At 49.7% G+C, this 23,988-nt stretch overlaps 1 protein-coding gene across 1 annotated transcript; it reads right to left on the bottom strand.

Moving 5' to 3' along the window:
* Positions 1–507: 507 nt before the first annotated feature.
* Positions 508–14,617, bottom strand: LOC119440018 (adult-specific rigid cuticular protein 15.7). Its single transcript, XM_037704968.1, has 3 exons — positions 14,597–14,617; positions 7,588–7,728; positions 508–1,092 (listed from the first exon to the last, which is right to left on the bottom strand). Exons 1-3 carry the CDS (start codon positions 14,615–14,617, stop codon positions 508–510), a joined length of 747 nt encoding a protein of 248 aa, XP_037560896.1.
* Between the last annotated feature and the right edge of the window lie 9,371 nt (positions 14,618–23,988).

The following is a 23,988-nucleotide window of genomic DNA, read 5'->3' as shown; positions in this document are numbered from 1 at the left end:
ACCCATTGTAATTGAAAGTTGATAAAGTCTGACAAGAGAAATGCATTAGTCCGGTCGCGGATATATGCAGCAAATTCGCTGGGCAGTTTGAAGCCGTTTAGCACCCTGAGGGCTGCTACACAAAGCTAACAAAGAAATGGTGATTGAAAAAAAAAAGAAAAACGTTTACTCGCGTGTAGAGGTCAAGAACCATATGACTTTATTTTCACTGTTAGACTTCGAATTACTGCGAAGTATGTAATTTGGAGAAGGCCACACACACACTCATTATTAAAGATAGTCTCTAATGCTCACGTGTTGTTAGTGAAACGAGGTAATGGTTTCCTGAAAATAATCTGTGATTTTTTCCATGCAGAATGTTAGACTTCGGACCGTGACATTCGCCTGCTGTTTCCAAACGAATGATCTCCATTTTGGGACACGCGTTTTTGTCCTAATGTTATCAGTTTATTCAGAAAACGCCACCGTCATTTCTGCACTTTAGTTATAGTGTCACAGAACGTTTCCTTAACGACGGCGCCGGTATCCGTGATGAGCCGAAGGCCTACTTCCGTGTCCCGAAGGGGCGCCATATGTTCCCGGCGCGTAACCCGGCGCGTAGCCGGCGGCACCGTAGCCGTACGGGGATTGGCCGCCGTAAGCGTATCCGCCAAGTGCTGGGCCACTGGCAACGTAACCGTGACGCCCGTACGGTGAGTATCCGTAGACTCCAGCAGCGCCTCCGTAAGGGTTGTATCCGTATCTGCCGTAGCCGCTGTAGCCACCAGCGTTGTACGGTGCGGCTGCCCTAGCGGCATAGGCTGCGGGTGCACCAATCTGTGTAGCGGCTGAGGGGACCGGAGGGACGACTGGCGCAGCGTTGAAGACCACGTCGGCGCTGGCACCAGGGGCGGTTCCCGGCTCGTTGGTGTCCACAGTGGCCCGGAAGCCGTTCGCGTCGGCCACGTAGTTCACCCGCCGGTAGAGGCCGTTCGCATCACGGTAGCCGTACGAGCCGGTCTTGGCGTTGTTTGAGTCACCTTGCTCGCTGTGGAACTGTCGGTTGCCGTACTCGTCCACGTTGTCGTAGCCGAAACTGTACGGCTGAGGTGGCTGGAAGGTATAAGAATAACGAAAATATTTCGTCAGGCCACAGCTATGTAAAAGTTTAGCATATAACACCGTTGAGATGAATTGGAAACACAATTCTTGACTATATTCTGACGAGTGCCTAAAACATATTGCAGAACCCATAACATCAGCTAAGCATTGCAGCTATGGCGTCGTGAATTATATCGTTATAGAGGTCCAAACGAAGCAATCTTGAGAAGTTTTAAGCTACAAATTTACGAGAAACTCGGGAAACAGTGCCTTTACATCAGTAGTTAGTGTTCTCAAGAGGCTTTATTCTTCGGTAAGATTGTTTGGCAGTAAATAAGAAGGACTATGCCTTTTTTGTTTGTATTGAGCAACATCGTTATCGAAGAATTAGAGTATTCGTGGTCGCGGCGTTCTCCATGTGTTTATTATTGGCGTAATCCGTACCGGTTGTCCATCCTAATGCTTTGTTGTACGGAGCGTTTACAAAATGTGTTTACAGCTTTATGATCGCGAATGGCAAGCTTTAAAATATGCAGGACACCGTCGACATGCAAACAATCGCCATCTTACTAAGCCAGATAACGTGTTTTTATGCTCATTTCAGAGGAGCCCAAACAAAGAGTCAAGAGAGAATTTCACTTTGCAACTGCATCATTGATAAAGTAATGAATGAAAGGACGAATGACAGAGCGCAAAATATACGGCAAAATTTAGCTGGCAAAAGCTAGACAGAGAGCAAAAGGGAGAAGAAGGTTTAATGAGAGAAAAAGCAGAGAAGTTGTGGGGGCAAGAAGGATAATTGCTTTGAGCAGTAATCTCCCGCACAAGCTCTTTTGACGTTCATTTAATTACTAGCTACGAGTTGGGAGAGCCAGAAAATGGCCCAAAATTGTACAGGCATAAGTTGAAAGCATAAGTCGTTATGACTTAGTAAGGCGAAATATTGACGCGAAATAAGTTGGCACGTGGTGACACTAGCCCCTTGAGGCGAGAATGACGAAGTTCGTGGTTGCGCGCGCGCTCTCCGAGGTCCAGCCATTATTAAAGGCTGACGTGTTTTTCGCCTATCTGTTGCTGGACAACTATTCTAGCTGTACTAGCTGGGTGATATTTCTGGTACCATGCTGGGTACCGTCGATGTTAAGATCTCGGAGCTTACCCCAGACCTAAGCCCCTCGAGTAGTTCGGCCAGCTTACCCCTGTGCACGTACGTGCCAGCCGACGTCTCCAGGGACTCCAGCCACAGCACAGTCTGCTACCCGAACGAAGTAGAATGACGAACCAACCACCTCCTGCAGCTACTGCAGCATCGCACGTGGTCGTCAATCAGATCCGGACGCCGAATCCGTTCCACGGGAGTGCCTCAGAGGACGCCGACGACTGCCTTGACCATTTTAACCGGGTTGCCAACCACAACGACTGGACCCACGAGCGTAAGCTTCGCTACGTGTACTTCGCTCTTGAAGATTCCGCTAAAATATGGTTTGAGAACCACGAGGCGACACTGACGTCATGGGAAGAATTTCGTCGGCAGTTCCTCAATGCCTTCGCCAGGGCGGACAGGAAGGAGAGGGCGGAGTTAGCAATGGAGTCGAGAATTCAAGGCCCGAATGAGCGAGTGACGGCGTACGTAGAAGACGTGAATCGGCTCTTCAGACGTGCGGACCCCTCCATGACTGAAGCAAAGAAGGTGCGCCACCTAATGCGCGGCGTCAAAGAGGAAATCTTTCCTGGCCTCATTCGAAATCTGCCGACGACAATGGCAGAATTCCACGACGAAGCCACTACCATGGAAAAGGCCCTTCAAGAGCGGGCCAGGCGATACAACCGCGACGCCGTGATTTCAAGGGAGCTCTCTGCCGTTACTCTGGGCAACGACGTCGGCGCCTTGCGAGAACTCATCAGGGCTGTCATCAAGGAGGAACTGCAGAAGATGCCGACGACCACTGCCTCTGTGGGACAACTTTCAATTGCGGAAATGGTGCCCGCCGAGGTCCGACAGGCCGTCCATGTTCCTGAACAGTACGAGGCACCACAGCAGGGACCGCGTCCTCAAATGAGTTACGCTGAAGCAGTACGCCGTCCACTACCCTCAAGTGCGTATAGCATGGTACACCCAGCTCAGCAATTGGACGTAAGCTTCAGGAATCGCAGCCCACCGTACATCGCCGAAGCAAGAACTAGGAAGAGCGACGTCTGGCACAGCGCAGACTACAAGCCCTTTGGTACCATTGTGGCGAAGCCGGGCACATCTACAGAATGTGTCCTTATCGTCATGTGGGGCTCCGAGGATTCTCGCCGAATGCACCTCGTCCACGACCTGGTGAGCGGCCGCCAGAAATAAAGAGTCTCATCGCGAATCCTCGCAATGGTGAACAACGATGGCACGAGCCCCGTTCGTGGTCTCCTGCTCGTTACAGGTCACCATCCCCAAGCCAAGCCTTCTCTCGCGGCGCTCTCAGACGCCGCTCGCCTAGCCCGGCGGCTCGGGAAAACTGAGTTCAGCGACCTCCGGAGGTGAGGCCGCTGACGTCGACTGTGCGCAAGATCCTCCACTGCGACGGCAACGACGAAAACAGAACGACGCAGACGTACAGACGCAGTCAAATACCGTACGAGAGCTAATAACGTCGAACATTCTTGTCACCGTAGACGACGAAGAAATAACAGCGTTAATCGACACTGGAGCGGAAACCTCAGTTATGAGCATGGACCTTGCCTGCAAGCTGAAGAAAGTTTCTACCGAGTGGACTGGGTCGCAGATTGGCACTGCCGGAGGCCATCTGCTAACCCCGGTAGGAAGATGCACAGCCCGAGTGAGCATTCGTGTGTTTACGTACCTCGGAGATTTCGTTATCCTCCCAAGCTGTTCGAGGGACCTAATACCGGGAATGGACTTTCTGCAGGCTAATGGAGTCGTGATTAACTTACGAAAGTCACTGGTAACGTTTTCAACGGCGCAGGCCTTAGCAGGGAGCAGTACTGACGACACGTATGTCAACGCCTTGAGGATTGTCGACGAGAACATCACGGTGCCGCCACGCAGCAGCGTATTGACCCTCGTAACCTGCGACGCATGCGACGACTCTGAGGGTATTGCCGAGGCAAATATCCCGCTGTTGCTCGAAAGACACATCTGCATCGCCCGGGGCCTTGTTAGAATACAGAATAAGTGCTCGCCAGTTTTGTTGACAAACTTCAGCCATGAGTATCAGCACGCCCCTCATAGTACAGCTGTGGCCTTTCTGAACGACATTGCTGACTTCTCTGACGTCGGCACGTTACAAGCGACTTCACCAGATGCAACAACTCACGCCAGCTTGAGTTCCCAGGTCCACATTATAGCTGACTTAGCAGATGTACAGAAGGATCAGCTACTCGGCCTAGTGACAGAATTCTCTGACTGTTTCTCCACAGAATCTAAAGTCCAGCGCACCTCCATTACGCAACACCGGATAGTTACAGAGGAGTCGGCGCGGCCTGTTCGTCAGCACCCGTACCGCGTGTCACCTATGGAGCGGGAGACGATTAAGCGTCAAGTTCAAGAAATGCTCAATGATGACGTCATCCAGCCATCGACAAGTCCGTGGTTGTCGCCTGTCGTACTAGTAAAAAAGAAAGAGAACGCGCTCCCCTTCTGCGTTGACTACAGACGGCTTAACCGAGTCACCAAACGCGACGTTTACCCCCTGCCACGTATCGATGACGCTTTGGACCGTCTGCGTCATACTGAGTTCTTTACTTCGTTAGACCTAAAGTCAGGGTAATGGCAAATCAAAGTGGACGAGCGTGACCGTGAAAAAGCCGCCTTCGTGACTCCCGACGGGCTATATGAATTTAAAGTCCTGCCTTTCGGTCTCTGTTCCGATCCTGCTACGTTTTAACGAATGATGGACACTGTACTCGTCGGACTAAGTGGAAGACGTGTCTAGTCTACCTAGACGACGTTGTTGTGTTTTCCAGCACGTTCGATGAAAATCTCACCCGACTACGAAGTGTCCTTACCGCAGTACGCAAGGCAAACATCACCATCAAGCCTGAAAAATGTTACTTTGGCTTCCGGGAGCTCAAGTTTTTAGGCCACGTGGTCAGCTCCCAAGGAGTACGACCAGATGCAGAAAAGCTCGCTGCCGTTGCCGAGTTTCCTCACCCTAAAGACAAGAAGGCTGTTCAGCGGTTCCTGGGCCTCTGCGCTTACTACCGTCGTTTCGTTGAAGACTTCTGGAGGATTGCTGAACCTCTCACGAGACTGACGCGACAAGATGTGCCCTTTGCGTGGACGGAAGACCAAGAGCAGTGCTTCACCGAATTGCGCAAACGCCTTCAATCCGCTCCAGTGCTGGCGCATTTTTATGACACCGCGGCAACTGAAATTCACACAGACGCAAGCACCGTAGGACTCGGGGCTATTCAGGTTCAATGGCAAGACGGCTCAGAACGTGTAATTGCGTACGCGAGCCGTAGTCTTACAAAAGCAGGAGCTAATTATTCAACCACAGAAAAAGAATGTTTAGCAGTCGTGTGGGCCATTAGCAAGTTCCGACCTTACTTATACGGGAGGCCATTTCGAGCGATCAGTGACTACCATTCGCTCTGCTGGCTTGCCAATCTACGAGACCCGTCAGGTCGCCTCGCTCGTTGGAGCCTCCGCCTCCAGGAATACGACATGACTGTTGTCTACACATCGGGCCGTAAGCATAGCGACGCTGACTGCTTGTCACGTTCTACTATTCCCTTGACATCCTCCGACTTGGAGCACGATTTGCCGTTTCTTGGTGTCGACGTGGTGCGCATGACTGACTACCAACGTGCAGACTCTGAACTGCTTCCAGTCATCCGATATCTCGAGGGAGCTGACGTTGTTGTCCCACGCCCACTTTCACGAGGATTGACATCGTACTGCCTGCGGAACGATGTCCTGTACAAGAAAAATTTCGAGAACAGCCAAGAAACGTTCCTTCTCGTCGTTCCGACGGCGCTGCGCGATTAAGTTTTACACGCTTGTCACGACGATCCCTGTGCCGGCCACTTAGGCTTCGCGAGGACATTAGCGCGCATACGGCAGAAATACTATTGGCCACACCTATTTTCGTCGGTTCAGCACTATGTGCGAACGTGCCGTGACTGTCAGAGGCGTAAAGTCCCACCCGTCAAGCCTGCCGGCCTCCTTCAGCCTTTGGATCCGCCACCGGCGCCGTGCCAGCAAGTGGGAATGGATCTTCTTGGTCCGTTCCCCACGTCTTCCTTGCAAAACAAGTGAATAATCGTGGCAACCGATTATTTTACTCGCTATGAGGAGACAAAAGCTGTGCCGCGGGGAACTGCTGCTGAAGTCGCCAGCTTCTTCGTCCACAACATCGTGCTTCGTCACGGTGCACCCGCTGTGCTCATTACTGATCGCGGTGCAGCGTTTACAGCGGAGATGTTGCAACAAGTCACGCTGACGCATACCGACCACCGAAGGACCACAGCCTATCATCCCCAGACTAACGGCTTAACAGAGCGCTTGAACAGAGCATTGGACTACATGCTATACATGCATATTGATGTGGAACACAAGACATGGGATGAAATGTTGCCATACGTGACGTTTGCTTACAATACCGCTGTGCAGGAGACCACCGAGTTTACACCATTCGAGCTCGTTTACTGACGTCGCGTTACAACCCCCTTAGACGCCATGCTCCCGGTAGACCACGGAACCACAAGGAATGGCACCAATGAAGAGTTCGTCGAGAAAGCAGAGGAAGCTCGCCAGCTTGCTCGGAATCGCATCCTCACCCAGCAGAATACCGACGCCTGCCGTTACAACCGGACCCGACGGAACGTCCAGTACTCACCAGGCGACCGCGTGTGGGTGTGGACACCTATCCGACACCGTGGGCTTTCGGAGAAATTGTTGCGCCGCTATTTCGGCCTCTACGAAGTTTTACGCCGCCTCAGTGATGTGAACTATGAGGTGGTACCTCAAAGCTCTGATCCTGGTTCGAACCGACGCCGTCCCCGTGCTGAAGTCGTCCACGTAGTACGGATGAAGCCGTACTACGCACGCGAGGGATAAGTACCCTCACAAACCGCTTCAGCTTTGTGTACATTCCTCTATGTTGTTCTTTTTTTCATGATGGCACGCTTGCTCTTATTGCTCGCCAGCTGCGCTTGAAGCGACCGGGTCGGTCGCTTTTGAGAGGGGAGCAATGACGTGAAATAAGTTGGCACGTGGTGACACTGGCTACTTGAGGCGAGAACGACGAAGTTCGATGTTGCGCGCGCACTCTCCGAGGTCCAGCCATTATTAAAGGCTGACGTGTTTTTCGCCTATCTGTTGCTGGTCAACTATTCTAGCTGTACTAGCTGGGTGACAATATATCCTTATTACCGAGTGCGTCAGAAAATACATGCACTCATTTTCACGGAAGTATGAACTGTCAGGGCAAGTGACCGGAAATATTACATGCTCCCTTAAATGGCCTAAACTAAGTTTTCATAGAGAGAGATAGTGATACCCACAGAGGCATCGTATCTTCCGTAAGGTGTCCCTGCAGCAGCATAGCCACCGAAGCCGACGCCTCTGTATCCGGCTTGTGCCGACTGCTGGTGGTGGTGTAGTCCGTAGCCTTCGACGACGAGGTAGACGAGTACCACTTGCAACTGGGATTAACAAAAAGAACTTTTGTAATCTACAACAGCACAAAAACGTTCGAGCGAATGTCACGTTGGGCCTCGCTCCGAGGTGATATCAGCTCGCCTGTTATACGCTCTGTGAACAGTGGTACCTAAGTGAAAAAATACAGCGTGTGATGTATTAAAGGGGCCCTGAAGCACTGTTCTATCTTTCATGCATTAGTTTTACTAATAAAGCACGTCTTATCACGAATCCTTCAAGAATGTGTAGTTATCGCACCGATACCAGGATTTCCCTCTCTCTCCGTCTCCTACAACGTGCTGGAAGCTACACAGTGGACAAGCCAGGAAGGCGAAGCCCCGCCCAAAGCTTGAGTATCGCGGCTTCGAAACCAGCGAAAGCACTCGATGCAGCACCCCGTGGCGGCCTTGCTAGACTACGCTGCGGAGCACGCCGCTGCAACCACGGAGGTCCACGCGCAGACGACGCAGCTACGCAAAGTGAAAAGATAAATTGATTCTGCTTTTCTTGATATCGCAAACACATATATTTTTCATTTACTTAACTCAAAATTAGGAATTATGCATTAGTGGCAATGCTCTCAAGATCACGGAATCAGCCAGTTGCGTTGATAGGTCCAGCTGCTTTCGATGACGCTGCATGAAAGCATAGCGGAAGCGACAGCAAGCGACAGTTCGGTGGTTTCGAGACTAGACTGTAAATTCCCTGCTGCATGTAGTACAGTAATATTTGGCTCGTATGTTGACAGAAGCCTCTGCGACAGTTCGGCAATGTTTCCTTACTAGGGCCTCTTTAGAGCGAGGGCACTTATTATTCGTTTCCTTTTCCGTCTTTTGAACAGAAGGGACTTAAAATGCTTGAATGGTGCATTAAATGCTCTCTTGTAAGCTTAATTTTGGTGCATACAATGAGATCACTCGCTTATAGCTGATAAACTTAATTCTGTGTCAAGTCAAGTATTTGTAGCGTCCCTTGTAATCTGGTTAGGATAAGTGTTTGCGTGTGCTTCTCGGAATCATATTGCGGCCTTCCTGCTTAGTGTAGTCGTATTTTATGCGTTCTCGATAAGGTACTTTACTTCGGTTGAGTGCATCATGCAGGAGCCTAGGGAGGTTTTGAAGCGAACAGATCCACTTCCTTTACGACGTGCATATTTATTGATTGCATTAACAAAAGGTTATTGAATACGGGTTGATAAAAATGGCCCTCTTGAGCCTTGAAATAAAGCATGCGCGAGTTCTTCCTTATGTGGTTATGGAATGGAGCAGCAACATGTAACTCGGAAGCACTGTTGACAACGCTCGCAGAAGTTGTCACGCAAGATCTTCTAAAGCTTTTTCTGTAATTTACGTCCAGATAAACCAAACTGCTTGTAAACGTGTCCGGCAGTGTAGCTATGTACCTACTTCCTGCATTGTGCAAAATATATTTATGAATTTGAATTTCCAAACCGCAGCGGTCGCATTTCGCTGAGGGACTGTGAAACGCAATTACGCTCGGGCATTTAATTTAATTGCACGTCAAAGAACCCTACATAATTGAAATTTGTGAAACCCATTGCAGCGTCTTCAAGAGCCTCAGTCGTCCTTTGGGCCGTGAAATGGCATCATCATGAGTTGACCAATGCTAATGTTCTAATGGTACATCAGGGTATCACACAGTGGGGGACGTAAAAAGTGCAACCATATGTATGACATCAACATAAAATAAAGTTAGAATACATAAGAGAAGAAATTAACACTGCACACAGAACAAACAAGCGGGAGTACTTTGCAACACGCTGCCATCGTGTTGACTTTGCTTTGATGAACGTGGCCTGAGGAGCAAACAGCGCGAACGCCGATGACAATGTTCACATAGAAAATTCTCAGAATAAGAACTGGTCGAAGACGAAAGAACAATTGGGGTATGAAAATGCGCATTTAACCGATTTGCACCTGCTATGAAAACACCTGCTATGACAAGAAATAAATAAAATGAGCGCAAGAGAAACCCTGCGGAAGACAGGGAGCACTTGTACTGCTTCCTGTCTTGCCTATGTCTTGTTTGCGCTCTTTTCATTTATTCCACATCATGAACATCACTGCATGCAACAGTAGGTGGGGCAGGAACGATATCGTGACAGTTTTCTTTTTTTTTACCACTTCGCGCGAATCCTCAAAGAAGGAAAAGAGAAGCCAGCCTTCACTAAACGAATGTTGCCCGTTCTGAACTCAATGTTATAAACCATTCTCAGCGCTGCAAACATTTTTGCTTTCATGAAGATCCGGCAGGTTAAGCCAAGACAGCTGCGGCCCACCGAGTGACGTTGATGCGACAGCAAATGTCTTCTGGCTGCTTCTCGTGGGAACCTGGGTTTTATACAACAGCCAGCGACACTTGTCTCAATGTTGCGTATGCGTCACACGAAGTCGCAACTTATTTTGTTGGTTTGCAGTGGCCGCTTTGCTTTCCCATCTTGCAAAATTGCACTGTCGTGCGGGATGGCGCCATGAGTCCTCATTTTACGTAAGAGGCGTGTCCGCTCAGGAACAAATTTTGACGTGTATGTCGAGTCTGACAGCATTTATGCGAGAGATGTTTGAAAGCTTGAATTTAAATGTTTGAAGTTTCAAACTGCCTCTAATTGTTTGCAGAGGCATATCGCTGCAAATTTATGCGTTTCGCTAGCCGACTCGCGAACGGGCAGCCTTTGACTGCCAGGTAACAATATTGTTACGCTGCGCTGTGGAGCCGAAGAAGAGGAGGTCGAAGAACTGCGCGTGTGTTAGAGAATGCCCGACTGCCTGCGATCCCGTCTCTATGCCCCCTCTATCATCTTGTAAATAAACCCATCTCATCCGCAACAACTTTGGTGGAGGTGCGGGGTAATCGCTCTGGACAACCTTCTTCTACGCACATTGCGACGAAGCCGGCGCTTGGTCGGACTACCGCCTGAAGACACGGACATGAACGAACCGCAAGCAGCTGGCGGCAGCCATGACACAAGCATGCAGATGATAGTGAGCGCCCAAGGCAAGTCATCTGCTGGATTCCTCAAAAAGAACCACGCACCTTTTCCGGCAAAGCTGATGAGGATGTCGACGACTGGCTCAAGTATTATCACAGGGTAAGTGGTCACAATAGGCAGGAACTCTACGGCGCGACTTGCTAACGGCCTTTTCTTTCTTATCGGAACCGCACTTCGCTGGTTCGATAACAACGAGAGCACGATGACTACATGGGAAAGGTTCGTTGAGGAAATCAAGTGCTGCTTCGGGGACTCACTTTCAAAAAGAAAGAAGGCTGAACATACGCTTTCGCGAAGAGCACAGTTGCCCGGGGAAACATGCACAACTTGCATCGAAGAAGTATTGAAACTGTGCAGAATTGTCAACACGGGCATGTCGGATGAAGGTAAGGTTGGACATCTCCTGAAGGGTTTCGCTGAAGATGTCTACAATTTTCTTATCTCCAAGGAAGACCTGCGTACTCCTTCTGATCTAAGACATCACTGTCGTGCTTTTGAGGCGCTGAAGACGCGACGAGTATTGCCAAAATTTGGTAGACTTGACAACGTCACCACGGTCGCAAGTGTGGACGTCTCCACCTCCCACGACATCTCTTTGTTGGTACGCCAACTCGTTAAGGAAGAACTGGCGCACTTTCAAGCACCAGGTGAGGAAGAGACACAGGATGGGAGTACCAGCAATGTACACTTGACGCACGCTGTACTGAACAGCCGGTACTTTGCCAACTGCAAACTAACAACGAAAATCATCCTTTGCTTGATGAACGTGTCCGCGTCGACACGACGGAGTTCCGGCATCCTTCGCGTAACTTCGGACGCCGTCAGGCCGCACCACCCCAACGCATTTCACCCCGAAACAACCAGCCTCAGACCCCATTTTATGACAACCCTGTGTACCACGAGCCACCCATTTGCTTTAGCTGCGGAATCTGTAGACATATCGCCAGGTATTGTCGCAAACGGCAGCAGCACGTTTCGGCCATCCCCGAGTATCAATCTGGAGTGCACTACAGTACGCCGTGGCAGACCGCTGCGTCTCTTCGACGACATCCGCGTGAACACGTATCCCGGCGTGAGTCTCCAGCTTCCGACCGCAGCCTTACTCCACCTCCGACCGGCTATCGCCGCTCGCCATCGCCTCGCCGTCGCTCACTTTCACCACCAGTCCAGCTGGGAAACTAGCTGGTGCGACCAATGGAGGTGTGGGTCGCGGGACGGTCACGTAGTCCTTCACCTGTCGCCATGCTCAAAACAAAGTGTGTGTCTGTGTTGATGGTTTAAGTACTCATGCCTTAGTGGATACCGGTGCTACAGTTTCAGTGATGAGTGTGTTGTTTAAAAATCGTCTTGGACACAAGGTTATGTTCGCGTGGGACCGAAAGACTACTTTTTCTTGGAGTTGGGGGTGAAACCCTGCGGCCCGTTGGTGTTTTCTCTGCTCTAGTGAGTGTTGGTGGACAAGATTATCCAACTGAATTTATTGTTTTTGAACACACTACCCACAACATCATCCTTGGGATTGACTTTCTTGGTGAATGTGGTGCATTGTTAGATTGTGGGGCTGGCGAAATTTCTCTTCGAAGTCATGTGATATCACCAATACCAGAAGTATCTGACGTGGACACGCAGGGAGTCTTTTCCGTGTCCCATGACATCCTTTTACCGGCTCAAGCTGCGGCATTTGTTCCACTGATTTCGACGGATGGCCCTCCGCATCGCTGTCATGGTTTATTTGAGCCGTACTCCCCTACCATGTTGAAGAAAAATATATTGGTTCCTTGAACCATTATGGAATGTGTAGATGGTCGTGCACACGTGTGGGCGGTGAACACGTCTATGGAGCAAGTTTTACTGCCGACTGGACTCAAGCTAGCCACCTTTGACTCAGAGGCGATTGTCTCTATTGATGCCGTTGACGCTTCTACCGACGCGAGTGCAGCGAATCGCGACTACACCTTGGAATTCTCCCGGATGACGAACAAGTCGCTATCCTCTTCTGAGCGGACAGAACCGCAAAAGGTGCTCGTCCGCTATGCGCGAGTATTCGATTTCGCGTAAGACCAGCGTCCCATTTCGCTTCCTGATTCATGAACGCAACACCGCATAAACACGGGCCAAGCGACGCCTATTCGCCAGAAGCCGTACCGCGTCTCTCCTGCAGAACGAAAATTAATTGACGAGCAAGTTCAATAAATGCTACGGAAAGGTGTTGTCCAGGAGTCTTGCAGTCCCTGGGCAGCTCCAGTGATACTAGTTAAGAAAAAGGACAATTCTTGTAGGTTCTGCGTTGATTATCAAAGACTTAACGCCACCACGAAGAAGGACGTATACCCTCGGCCACGCATCGACGATGCTATCGATTGCCTTCATGCAGCCTCCTATTTTTCCTCCGTTGACTTCGGTGAGCGCCAGACTCTCGTTCTCGGTTTTCTCGTCTACAAAGATGGTATACGACCTGACCCTGACAAGACTGCTGCAGTGCGCGATGTCAGCCAACCGAAGACAGCGAAGGACCTCCGAAGTTTGCTGGCCCTTTGTTCGTATTTCCGCCGGTTTATTCAGAACTTCGCCCAACTTGCTCACCCACTCACGCGCCTCCATCCCAAAGACATTCCGTACGTATGGACTACAGATTGCGAGGACGCGTTCCGTCAGCTGAAGTACTTACTCACCGCTGGGCCAGTCTTGCGCCATTTCGATCCCGAGGCTATGACTGAGCTACACACTGATGCTAGCGGTGTGGACGTTGGCGCCGTCTTCGTTCAACTTCACCATGGGCGCCAGCACGTCGTTGCATACGCAAGTCGGACACTGACGAGAGCGGAGCGAAATTACACTGTCACCGAATTGGAATGCCTGGCAGTAGTCTTCGCCATCCAGAAGTTTCGGCCATATCTGTACGGTCGCCATTTCCAGATAGTGACGGACCATCATTCCCTTTGCTGGCTTGTTGGACTGCGAGATCCTTCTGGACGGCTGGCACGCCGGGCGTTGCGCCTTCAGGAGTACAACTTTTCTGTCGCCTACAAGAGCGGTCGGTGTCATACCGATGCCGACTGCTTGTCTCGTCTCCCGTCGCCACATTCCAACGCTAACGACGACGACTTCGACAACTATCTTGCCAGAATTACCGAGTTTCCTGACGTTGGTAGCTTCAATGTGAACAACGTCGAGATCCTACACTAATACCCCTATTGGAGGCTGCCCGCACGTCAGGTCAGACCACGCCGTTCACGATGTGTGACGGCCTGCTTTACAAAAAGAATTACTCTGCTTACGGCGCTTCGTTGCTCCTACTCGTTCCCGAATGCCTGCGTACTGCGATTCTTCGTGCTACGCATGACGATATCACATCGGGTCACCTGGGCTTTGCCCGCACGCTTCATCGATTACGCCAGCGCTTTTATTGGCCGAAGCTATGGAAGAGCACAAGACAATACGTTGCCAGTTGTCCAGGTTGCCAATGTCATAAGAAGCCGGCGACTGGTGGCTCCTGCTGGCTTATTGAAACCTGTGAAACCTCCTGCTTTACCCTTTGAAAAAGTTGGTATAGACTTGCTGGGCCCCTTTCCCAAGAGCTCTACTGGCCGTCGCTGGATTATTGTGTGCGTCGACTACTTGACGCGCTATACTGAGACTGCGGCGCTTACCTCTGCCACTGCCGCCGATGTGTCGTGCTTTCTCCTTCGTTCTGTCATTCTGCGCCACGGCGCTCCACGTGTTGTGATAAGTGACCGTGGACGGCAATTCACCGCCGACGTTGATGAAGATTTGCTGCGCCTTGGCGGTTCTACTTATCGCCATTCAACGCCATACCACCCACAAGCAAATGGCCTCACCGAACGCACAAATCGTACTCTTACCAACATGTTGTCATTGTACATCTCGGCTGATCACAAGAATTGGGATGCCGTGCTGCCCTTCATCACGTACGCATACAATACAGCCAAGCACGAAGTAGCCGGGTATGTGCCTTTCTATCTGCTGTATGCTCGCAGTCCCCAAAGTTTCTTGGACAAAATTTTACCATTCACACTCAACGAAGACACATCCATTGCAGAAACATTGTGTAGTGCCGAAGAAGCACGCCGGCTTGCTCGACTACGAACACTTTCTTCGCAAGTTTGAACCAAGGCACGCTATGACGCCCGGCATATACCTGTCACTTTCGCTCCAGGCGATCACGTTTTACTGTGGACACCTCTGCGGAAGAAAGGCTTGTATCGCAAGTTTATCTCAACGTACAGCGGTTTATTCGTGATACTAAACCGATTAAGTGACGTCAACTACGTCATAGCAAAACAGACCTCCAGTAATCGCCGGTCGTGGAAGACACAAGTGGTTCATGTGGCCCGCCTGAAGCCCTACCATCATAGGGCTCCCGAATCAAGCGGTACCAACCATGTGGTTCCTTAACTCGCTCGGCGAGCTTCGTCTGCGCCGGAGGACGATGTTACGCTGCGCTGTGGAGCCGAAGAAGAGGAGATCGAAGAACTGCGCGTGTGTTAGAGAATGCCCGACTGCCTGCGATCCCTTCTCTATGCCCCCTCTATCATCTTGTAAATAAACCCATCTCATCCGCAACAATATCAAACAGAATTTACAGATCTGTGGCAGATAAGATATATCACTTGCAAAAAAGGCCACTAGACGACTTTAGCCGCTGGAGATGTCGAGGTGCTAGAAATTATAAATCAAGTTATTCCAAGTCCGTGCTCTTTTTCCTAATAAAGTTTCGGGTATCTGATAAATTATACAACTAGTGAGACGTTCGTGCTGCAAACGACAATACAGACCTCGTGTTTCGTTGTTTTGCAATTGGTGCTTCGTTCATTTTAGTTCCTGCTACCTCATCTTGAATCGTGGCGTCTGCGACGTGGATTTCACTGATGACCTGTGGCGTAATTGTCCAATCTGTAAGTTTTCGTTTTACTAAAGCGAACTTTCGCAGATGAGATTTTCAGCACGGTGTGCTTTATGCTTCAGGCTGTTTGTACGGTCCTCTGTTTAACGTATGATGTTTCACATCGCATGTATATCATTCGATGTATGCATGTACCAGGGTTAGCAGCAACTGCGACGTTAATCCGCATTATAAATAATGCGGATTAAAATTATAAATAAGACTTTTGTGCAAATACTAGACATTTCGAACACAGATCAAATATTATTTGCTATTCGACTCAAGTATTTAATTCGAGCATTAGCTATTTGAACCTGTCGAATATTCATTTCTGTTCTAAAATAAGTAATAACAATACCTGTTGGAGTCTCAAAAAAAGATCGATGCCATTGAGAATTGTTCCGATTGATTAAGTTGTATGGGAAAGCCACGGTTGTTTCCCAGAGGCACCAGTTTCCAGTCGAACGCACCGGGCGGCTCAGTAATGTGCAGTCGTTCAATCAGGATTTCTCGTTTTAGGCTACCTATCTACCAATTTCCTTACTTGACTTAAAGAAAGCAATTTATTATTTGTCCAGCCTCACCATATTAGCGTGATTTCAATGCGATGCGCAGTGCTCCAGTATCACAATTTTTTTTAACTAACGCAACACTATACGCATACATCTGTTGACGTGCTGCTTCCTTGTTTCACACGTGTCCTTTCTAGTTGTTAACTGCATTACATAGATGAATCAAGTAGTGTAAATATGCCACCCTTTTCGAAGCGAACCTTGTATACGCTAGCTTGCGCCGCCGATGTAACGCTAAAGAAACAGCTGCTCTTAGAGCTGCACAGCTGGTCGGCATGCGCTCGTGCCACTTCTCCCGCGTTCGTCGTCGCCATCGTCTGCTTGCACAGTTGGCTGCGTTGCCACTAATCATTCCACCGTAGAATTTCACGTCTCTTCTGTCGTCTTAATCGGGAGGCCAAGTCTACGGGGATATGAGCCATTGCTTAAAGAGGCACTGAGCCTATTCAATGTCTTACGTAACGTACAGATTTAATTTTGAATAAACATCGTGGAAATCCATCTAGAAGGAACGCACTCGGGAAAGGGCTCCTCGTCGACGTGCCCCATTCTAGTTTGAGGGCTTCTGAATCCTAGGCGAAACGGCAGCGAAGAGCGGCAAACCCCGAGTTGAGGGAGCGCGATGTTGAGGCCAAACATCAGCGAGGACCCGCCGACCCCGAGTTGCGGGAGAGCGATGTTGCCCACGTAGCACAAAAAGTCTTCAAAACGTCGTATTAATGGATTCAACGTCTAAAACAAATTTTTAACCAAAATCGACGCTTTGAAAATGTCGCAGGCACGACAGCTTAAAAACGAAGGGTGAATACGTTTTGCAAACGTTTTCATAAGACTAGCCGTATCTGTTCAATTACCTAGCGTCCCGGGTTTTCGACGGCGCCGTTTTTGGTGGGAGGAATTCGTCATTTATCGAGCGGCATTCGTTGTGTCAGTTGCTGCTGTATTCACATTGCATTACCATGAGTTCAGCTAGGAAAACGAAGCCTTTTGTGGTGTTGACCTCTAGTCAGAAGAAACGAAGGATAAAAAATGAAGTTGACACCGCAACCGGAAGTGTTTTACACCACGAAGGAATGCAGCGCAAGTGCAGTAACATTGAAGCCGCTCTTCGTGACACGGACAACGGCTCCACGTCGACCTCAGAGCAGCGTTGCCAGTCAGCATATCGTGCTGCTGTTAGTGCTGATCCTTACAGCGCATCCACAACATCAATAGTTCTCACTTTTTCATAAACTTTATCATCACCCAATCTTTTCTGATGATATCTTTCAGTGCCTTGCAGTCATTTTTACTTACCACGATTACCAGTGCAAAGGTAAACGATCGATATGTTGCTCTCATCGCTTTGCAAATTTATTCATATGCCGCCCAATCGTCGAATGGAACCACTTGTTATCGTACGTCGCTAGTGAAGGAAACGCAGCAAAATTCGAAGAGCTGCTACATAGTGAGCGCACTGCCTTACCGCACTGCCTGTCCTAATTGATTTGTGTTTACTGTATCTCGCGTTTTGTTTTCACAGTTTCTTACAAACTGAGATGTAGCTTGCCGATAACGTTAAAATTTTATCCTGTATCATCTTGTAAGCAATATTTATGTGCTAATTTATTAGGCTCTAATAATATTACGCATACATAATGAGTATCGAGTTAATGAGCGAGCATCACTTTCGTTGCCACCGGAGGAATACATCGGTACAGCCGTTACTAGGAACGGTGCTCTGCAGAAAGTTTTGTGGCGAATGATACTGTGTGCACCATGTATAGAAAAGAATGTGCAGAAACCATCGTCGGTGATTGTCAGTACAACCGAATAGCCCGAACGAGCAAGCGAACGAAAGAACGAGAGAGATGCGAGGGAAATATAGTTAGTGAGAGCGAACGAACTAACGTTTTCCTTGCAAATCAACAATCCACCTGACCGACCGCCGACATCTGATCAAGCATAAAAACAGCCGGAAACAGAAATATATGCGCTTTAATTTTGCTGGAAGTCCAATGGTAAGGGCTCACCACGCTTGGGCGCATTTCGCAGTGTGATCACACCCGCTGAGAAGCGCTGATCGTCTCTTAAGACGCTGCAACACATTCGGCAGTGACAGCGTCCGAAATACAAGGGGGAAGGGGCTGCGGTAATGGAAGGCCTGCGGAAGACATCGTGGCAACTTCCAGCTCAACGCGGCATCGAACAAACGAGCCAGGGCACCGAAAAGAACAACGGAAGATAGCGCAGCGTCTGGCGCGACGCGATTCTCCGTCTCCGGAGAATTGTCCGTCTCCGGAGAGAAGTCTCCGCGGAACCTTACATCGTACCGCCCGATTGCACTTGCGAGTTGCATCGGTGCGGTCATGGAGCGGATGTTGCTATCACGTATGGAATGGTACCTCGAATAGCATGACATTTACCCTGACGCTATGCTGACTTTCGACGTGGAGGGTCTTCAATTGACAGCGTCATTGATCTTGTGACCTCCGTGCAACAACAAAACGCTCGGAAGCGCCTCTCTGTGGCACTCTTCTTAGATGTAAATGGTGCCTATGACAACGCAACCCACGAAGCCATCCTCCAAGCACTTGAGGCTGCAGAACTTGGACGCCACGTCTTTAGGTGGATTAGGAGTTATCTATCACGGAGATCTGTGTTTGTACTCACTGAAGATGGGCCGACAAATACATATATCTCCAGTCGCGGTGTCCTTCAAGGCAGAGTGTTGAGCCCTACTCTTTTCAATCTTGTTCTAGTCGGGCTCGCCGAAACGCTACCACAGACGGCTAATGTATCGCTCTACGCAGACGATATTTGCATCTGGGTGTCCGGCCTGACAAGGCCGCAAGTGCACGCCAGAGTACAGAAAGCAGCAACCCTGACAGCAGCATACCTTCGCTGTCAAGGCCTGACGATGTCCACAAAAAATGTGCACTAGTAGCATTTACACGAAAACCGATCGATGTATTTATTTATACCCGGTGTACATCGAGGGCCAGTCACTTGAGTGAAAGAAAACACACAGGTTCTTACGCGTTATTGTGGATCGCGACCTCAGTTGAAGTCCCCATGTCTCCGACATGAAGAAAAAGTTGCAGTGGCTTAGCTCGGCTATGCCAGGATAGACGTAGCGTTAGCAAAGGTTCAGCTGATTATTCTTAGCTTTCCTGGTTGTCTCCTACGCTCAACCGATAATTGCCAGGCACCTACTTCGGGATCCGATGAGTCAAGCTTCTCCGTTCTTCTGCGCTGTTGAGGAGCATTTGCGCTCTCCTTCTCCATGGCTATAACACACTGGAAAACGCCAGTCAGAAGCGCAGAGGCTCCAGTGCAGTGTCAGACGGCGACTGCACAGCGAGCGCGCGCCGGCGCCAGTGCGTCTACCACGGCTACGACGACACTCCTCTGGAATGCGCAGACCGGCGGCGGTGAGTCGCGCGCGCGGCGGCGGAGTGCGCGAGAGGTGCTGGCTCCGGTGGCTCCGGTGCGCAAGCCGTGTGACATCACTGATCCTTGCGCATGCGCAGCACGGCTCTTGATGTGCCGCGCGAAACAGGCTTGGCTAGGCCAGTGTAGCTCACGCTACAAAACTCATTTGTATTGAGAATATGTTTAAATTCGCAGATGGAACATCGTGGGGACCATCCGTGCACTCAATGTTACAGCTATACACAGCACTTTTTTTAGGATTCCTGCGATACAGTCTTCATGTCTAGTCTAACACATGCAAGACTAATATCCTAGCACTACAGAGCGTACAAGCCCCAGCACTTCGGACATGTCTTGGCCTCCCGAGATGTTCATCGACAGCTGCAACGATTCTCATTGCACAGGAGCACGCGATCACCACTCATATCGTCGGTGAGACGCTAAGAGCGCACATTCGACACATTTCACGGCTACCATCCCATCATTTAGCCGATTTTCCAGTGCGAAGACTACAAAACGTTCGGAAGCGCCTCTCTGTGGCACTCTTCTTAGATGTAAATGGTGCCTATGACAACGTAACCCACGAAGCCATCCTCCAAGCACTTGAGGCTGCAGAACTTGGAGATATGCCGAACTGAAGATATGCCGACTTTCTGCAGCATTATGACAAGACACCATGCCTCAATACCATCTGGCTTCAAGCCTGCGAAACGCCCCACATCGGCATTGTGGTGTCTCCGGCAAATTCTCGTGTGCCTCTCAATTCCTGGGATTAGAAAAAAGGCAGACTTCTCCACACTAGCCCTGAAGCAATTTTCTCTGCTTGTCATCAACAAGTATTATTCGGACCGCATACACATTTACACGGACGGTTCCACGATTTCCAACAGCTCTGCCAGAGCAGTAGTTGTTCCATCCGACGGCGTCATTTTGCAATTTAAATACTCGCTCAATACCACGTCTACAACCGCAGAACTTGCAGCTCTTCAAGGTGCAATCAATTACGTGCTCTAGCAGCCGCCAAATCGTTGGGCCATTTTCAGTGATTCCAAAGCAGCCCTACAAACTCTACAATATTCCCTACGACAAGCGTTACACTAGCAGCTACTGTACGAAATTAGGCGCGCTCATCATCACGCGCTCAAAGAAGGACATGCCATTGTATTTCAATGGTTGCCAAGCCATTGCGGAATTGTCGGCAACGACAGCGTAGATGAAGCAGCCCACTCGGCTCATTACAAGCATCAGCTGGTTCCTATACCACTCTCAAGAACGGATGCTGCGCACAAAGTTCAATCGACTGCTTGCCACGTCACACTTCGGCGATGGAATTTACCGGGTTTCACCAACTCACGTTTGCACTCTCTTGACCCTAACTTGCGACTTCGCCTACCACCTGAACTCTCGCGTCGTGAAACAACTTTACTGTGTCGCATGTGGTTGGGTGTCGCATTTACCAACGCCTATTCGTTCCTAATAGGGATGACCAACCGTGGGCGTGCAATTTGTGCGGGTGCGACGACACGCTTGAGCACCTTCTGTGTCACTGTCCATCTTTTGACACTCAACGACTTATTCGCCAAGCTAAACTGAACCTGTTAGATAACAGAACGCTCTCGGAAGAAAAGATTCTTGGACCATGAGCTATGCATTCTTGCATGCAAAAGGCCAAAAAGCCCTTCTGGAGTTCGTGAAGAGTACTCGATTGTACGAACGCTTGTGACAGCGGAGATTCTTCTGTGACTGTCTCTGCGAATGACTGACTCTATTTTTTTCTCTCCTTATCTATTCTTCCCCTTTCCTCCTCCCAAGTGTAGAGTAGACAACCGGGCACGCCCTTGGATAACCTCCCTACCTTGCCCTCTTCGTTTCTCTCTCTCTCTTACAATATCGCGCAAAAAGATGTTTGTCAATCTTAAACCCCCCTTTCGCACTCACAAGAACTGGTTTGTGCGACTTGTTCTTTCGCACGAGGATCACCACACAAACACTGCAAGAACACCGTCAAATTTCTGGATGTTAACTCTCGAACAGTGAAGAACCTGTCATCATCATCATCATCATCAGCCTATATTTTATGTCCACTGCAGGACGAAGGCCTCTCCCTGCGATCTCCAATCCGCCTTTTTCATTTTCCTGTGCTGCCCTCTGCCGCGCGCCGCTGGAAACGTTTTGGTAGGGGCTGGGGCTTTCGCCGGTTTTTTTGTGAACCTGCGCCCGTGTTAAGTGCGCATCGGTTGTGCGTTTCGTGGATTGCGAATAATTATTAATGGCTTCTGGGGGGGCAGCATGTCGTTCCTGGAAGCCATGTAGAACTCACCAACTATATACATGTAGGGTGAGCAGGCCTGAGTGTGCTCTTTTGTTTACAGTACGGCCGATAAAGGCACGCTGAGTTCCCTGTGCCGTAGCGGCTGCTTTGGAGTTTGTTGGCGCTAACTCCTGCACTTGCACCTCGCTTTTTTTTGTAATTCTTTTTACACATTCTTTAGACATTTCGCATAAATAAGATGTTTTCGAGTGCGCAGTCTTCCGTGTCGGATTTAGCAAAGCGATGCACTTGTTTACATCGGCATCTACAGCCACAGATCGTTGTTAGCGTCAAAAAATGGGGGAAAGGTGCATGTATGAAAAGGCGCTGATATGAAAGAATGTCAAAACGTACAATAAAACACACATATCTGCTCATATGAGCCGCGTTGTTCCATCGTGAGACGAGTCAGTATGAGCGGCTGAGCCACTTAAACAATGACGGCTGTGATCCAGTTACAAATATTGGGCTGTTAATTTATTACTGATTCTCGCTTTTCTTTAATTTCGCGATAGTTAGTTTGCGCGTGTCATAAAACATTATTAGAGCAAACTGCGCTTGCATAAGCGCTCATTTAAAGGCCGTGTTGTTCTCCTGCAAGAACGCGGATGTCATCGCTGACACCGTTGGTATATAACTGAGCGAAGCGGCTGTTTATGCTGATGTACCGAATGTACCGTCTCTTGTTTCGGGTTTGACGCAGAGATAACGAGTACATTTCAGCATGCCAACACGTAAAAACCCACTCATCTACGTTGCGAATACGACCGGCAGCCTACGGAAACGGTGACGTACAGATATTGGCACAGGCGTTGGGCACAGCGCTGTGTTCCCGCTTGCAGCTTATTGTGTACGCGGCCATCGACGCGAAGGGTAGTTTATTTCAAATCGCTAAAGCTAGAACTAGACTATAAAAACAGTTTCCTTCATCCTAACTTGCTTACTTTTTAGTACAGATCCGCCGGTAGCGGGCGCGAACTCGACGGCGCCAGGCCTGACCTCCGCTGAACAGGATCAACATTGGCTCAAACTTATGTGCACGGATTGAGAGGGTCGAATCTTGTGCATTTCAACTTCGTAGGCATGTTTTGACTAACTTTGAACGCGATTATTTATATATACTAACGAAGCCGTTGCGGCTATCGCGTTATCGGTTCGACGGCCGATCGCGCGGGGTTCGGTCGAATGATGGTCGGCACGCTGATTTTATCGGTGCCGTCGACAAGAAAGCCCGTCGCAGTACGACAACTCGCGCTCGTAGGTTACGTCTTGTAGGCCTGGTATGATAAAATGGTCTCAGCGACACAGTGCTGAATGGTCGGCCTATCGTAGGCGTGCGCGTCTTGTCGGTCTCGTATCGAGCCAGTGTTACCGCGCCTTGAACGAGTACGTGAAGTCGGGCACACGCTGCCACTACCAGCAAGCGAGGACTGACGCTACAAGAAGTCTTCGTCAGCAACGTGTTTTTAAGTGTCGTCCAAGTGTAACGCAGGGGTTTATCGATAAATTTGCTATCACAGCCATCAATGCAAGGCGGCAACTACGTGGTTCCCTGTGCAGTCTGGACGAAGCCCTCACCGCTTTCTGTTAAAAGTGGAGTTGCAGTCTTACGCTACGCACATTTTCGGTACCGCACCGACGTCGAGCTACCAGTGAAGTTTCAACGAGGTACACAGCACGAGGTTGCACTTGCAGTAGCGCGCGTGCGAGCGCATTTTTTTCTTTAGGGGGGGGGGGGGGGACGTTTCCCCGAGACGGGGCCGCACGGCCGCGCGCGCAACCCTTCCAAAACGTTTCGCGACTAATCCGCCAGGGCAGGGCGCATGCGCCGTAGCGCCGTGAAAAAGGCGGATTACCCCTGTCTTGCGCTAGCGTATTCCAACTTGCGCCTGCAAATTTCCTAACTTCATCATCCCATCTGGTTTTCTGCCGACCTCGACTGCGCTTCCCTTCTCTTGGTATCCATTCTGTAACCCTAATGGTCCACCGGTTATCCATCCTACGCATTACATGGCCTGCCCAGCTCCATTTCTTCCGCTTAATGTCAACTAGAAT

This window comes from Dermacentor silvarum, chromosome 2 (genome assembly GCF_013339745.2).
Source record: "Dermacentor silvarum isolate Dsil-2018 chromosome 2, BIME_Dsil_1.4, whole genome shotgun sequence".
NCBI lineage: Eukaryota > Metazoa > Arthropoda > Arachnida > Ixodida > Ixodidae > Dermacentor > Dermacentor silvarum.
This window is presented reverse-complemented; position numbering and strand designations above follow the sequence as displayed.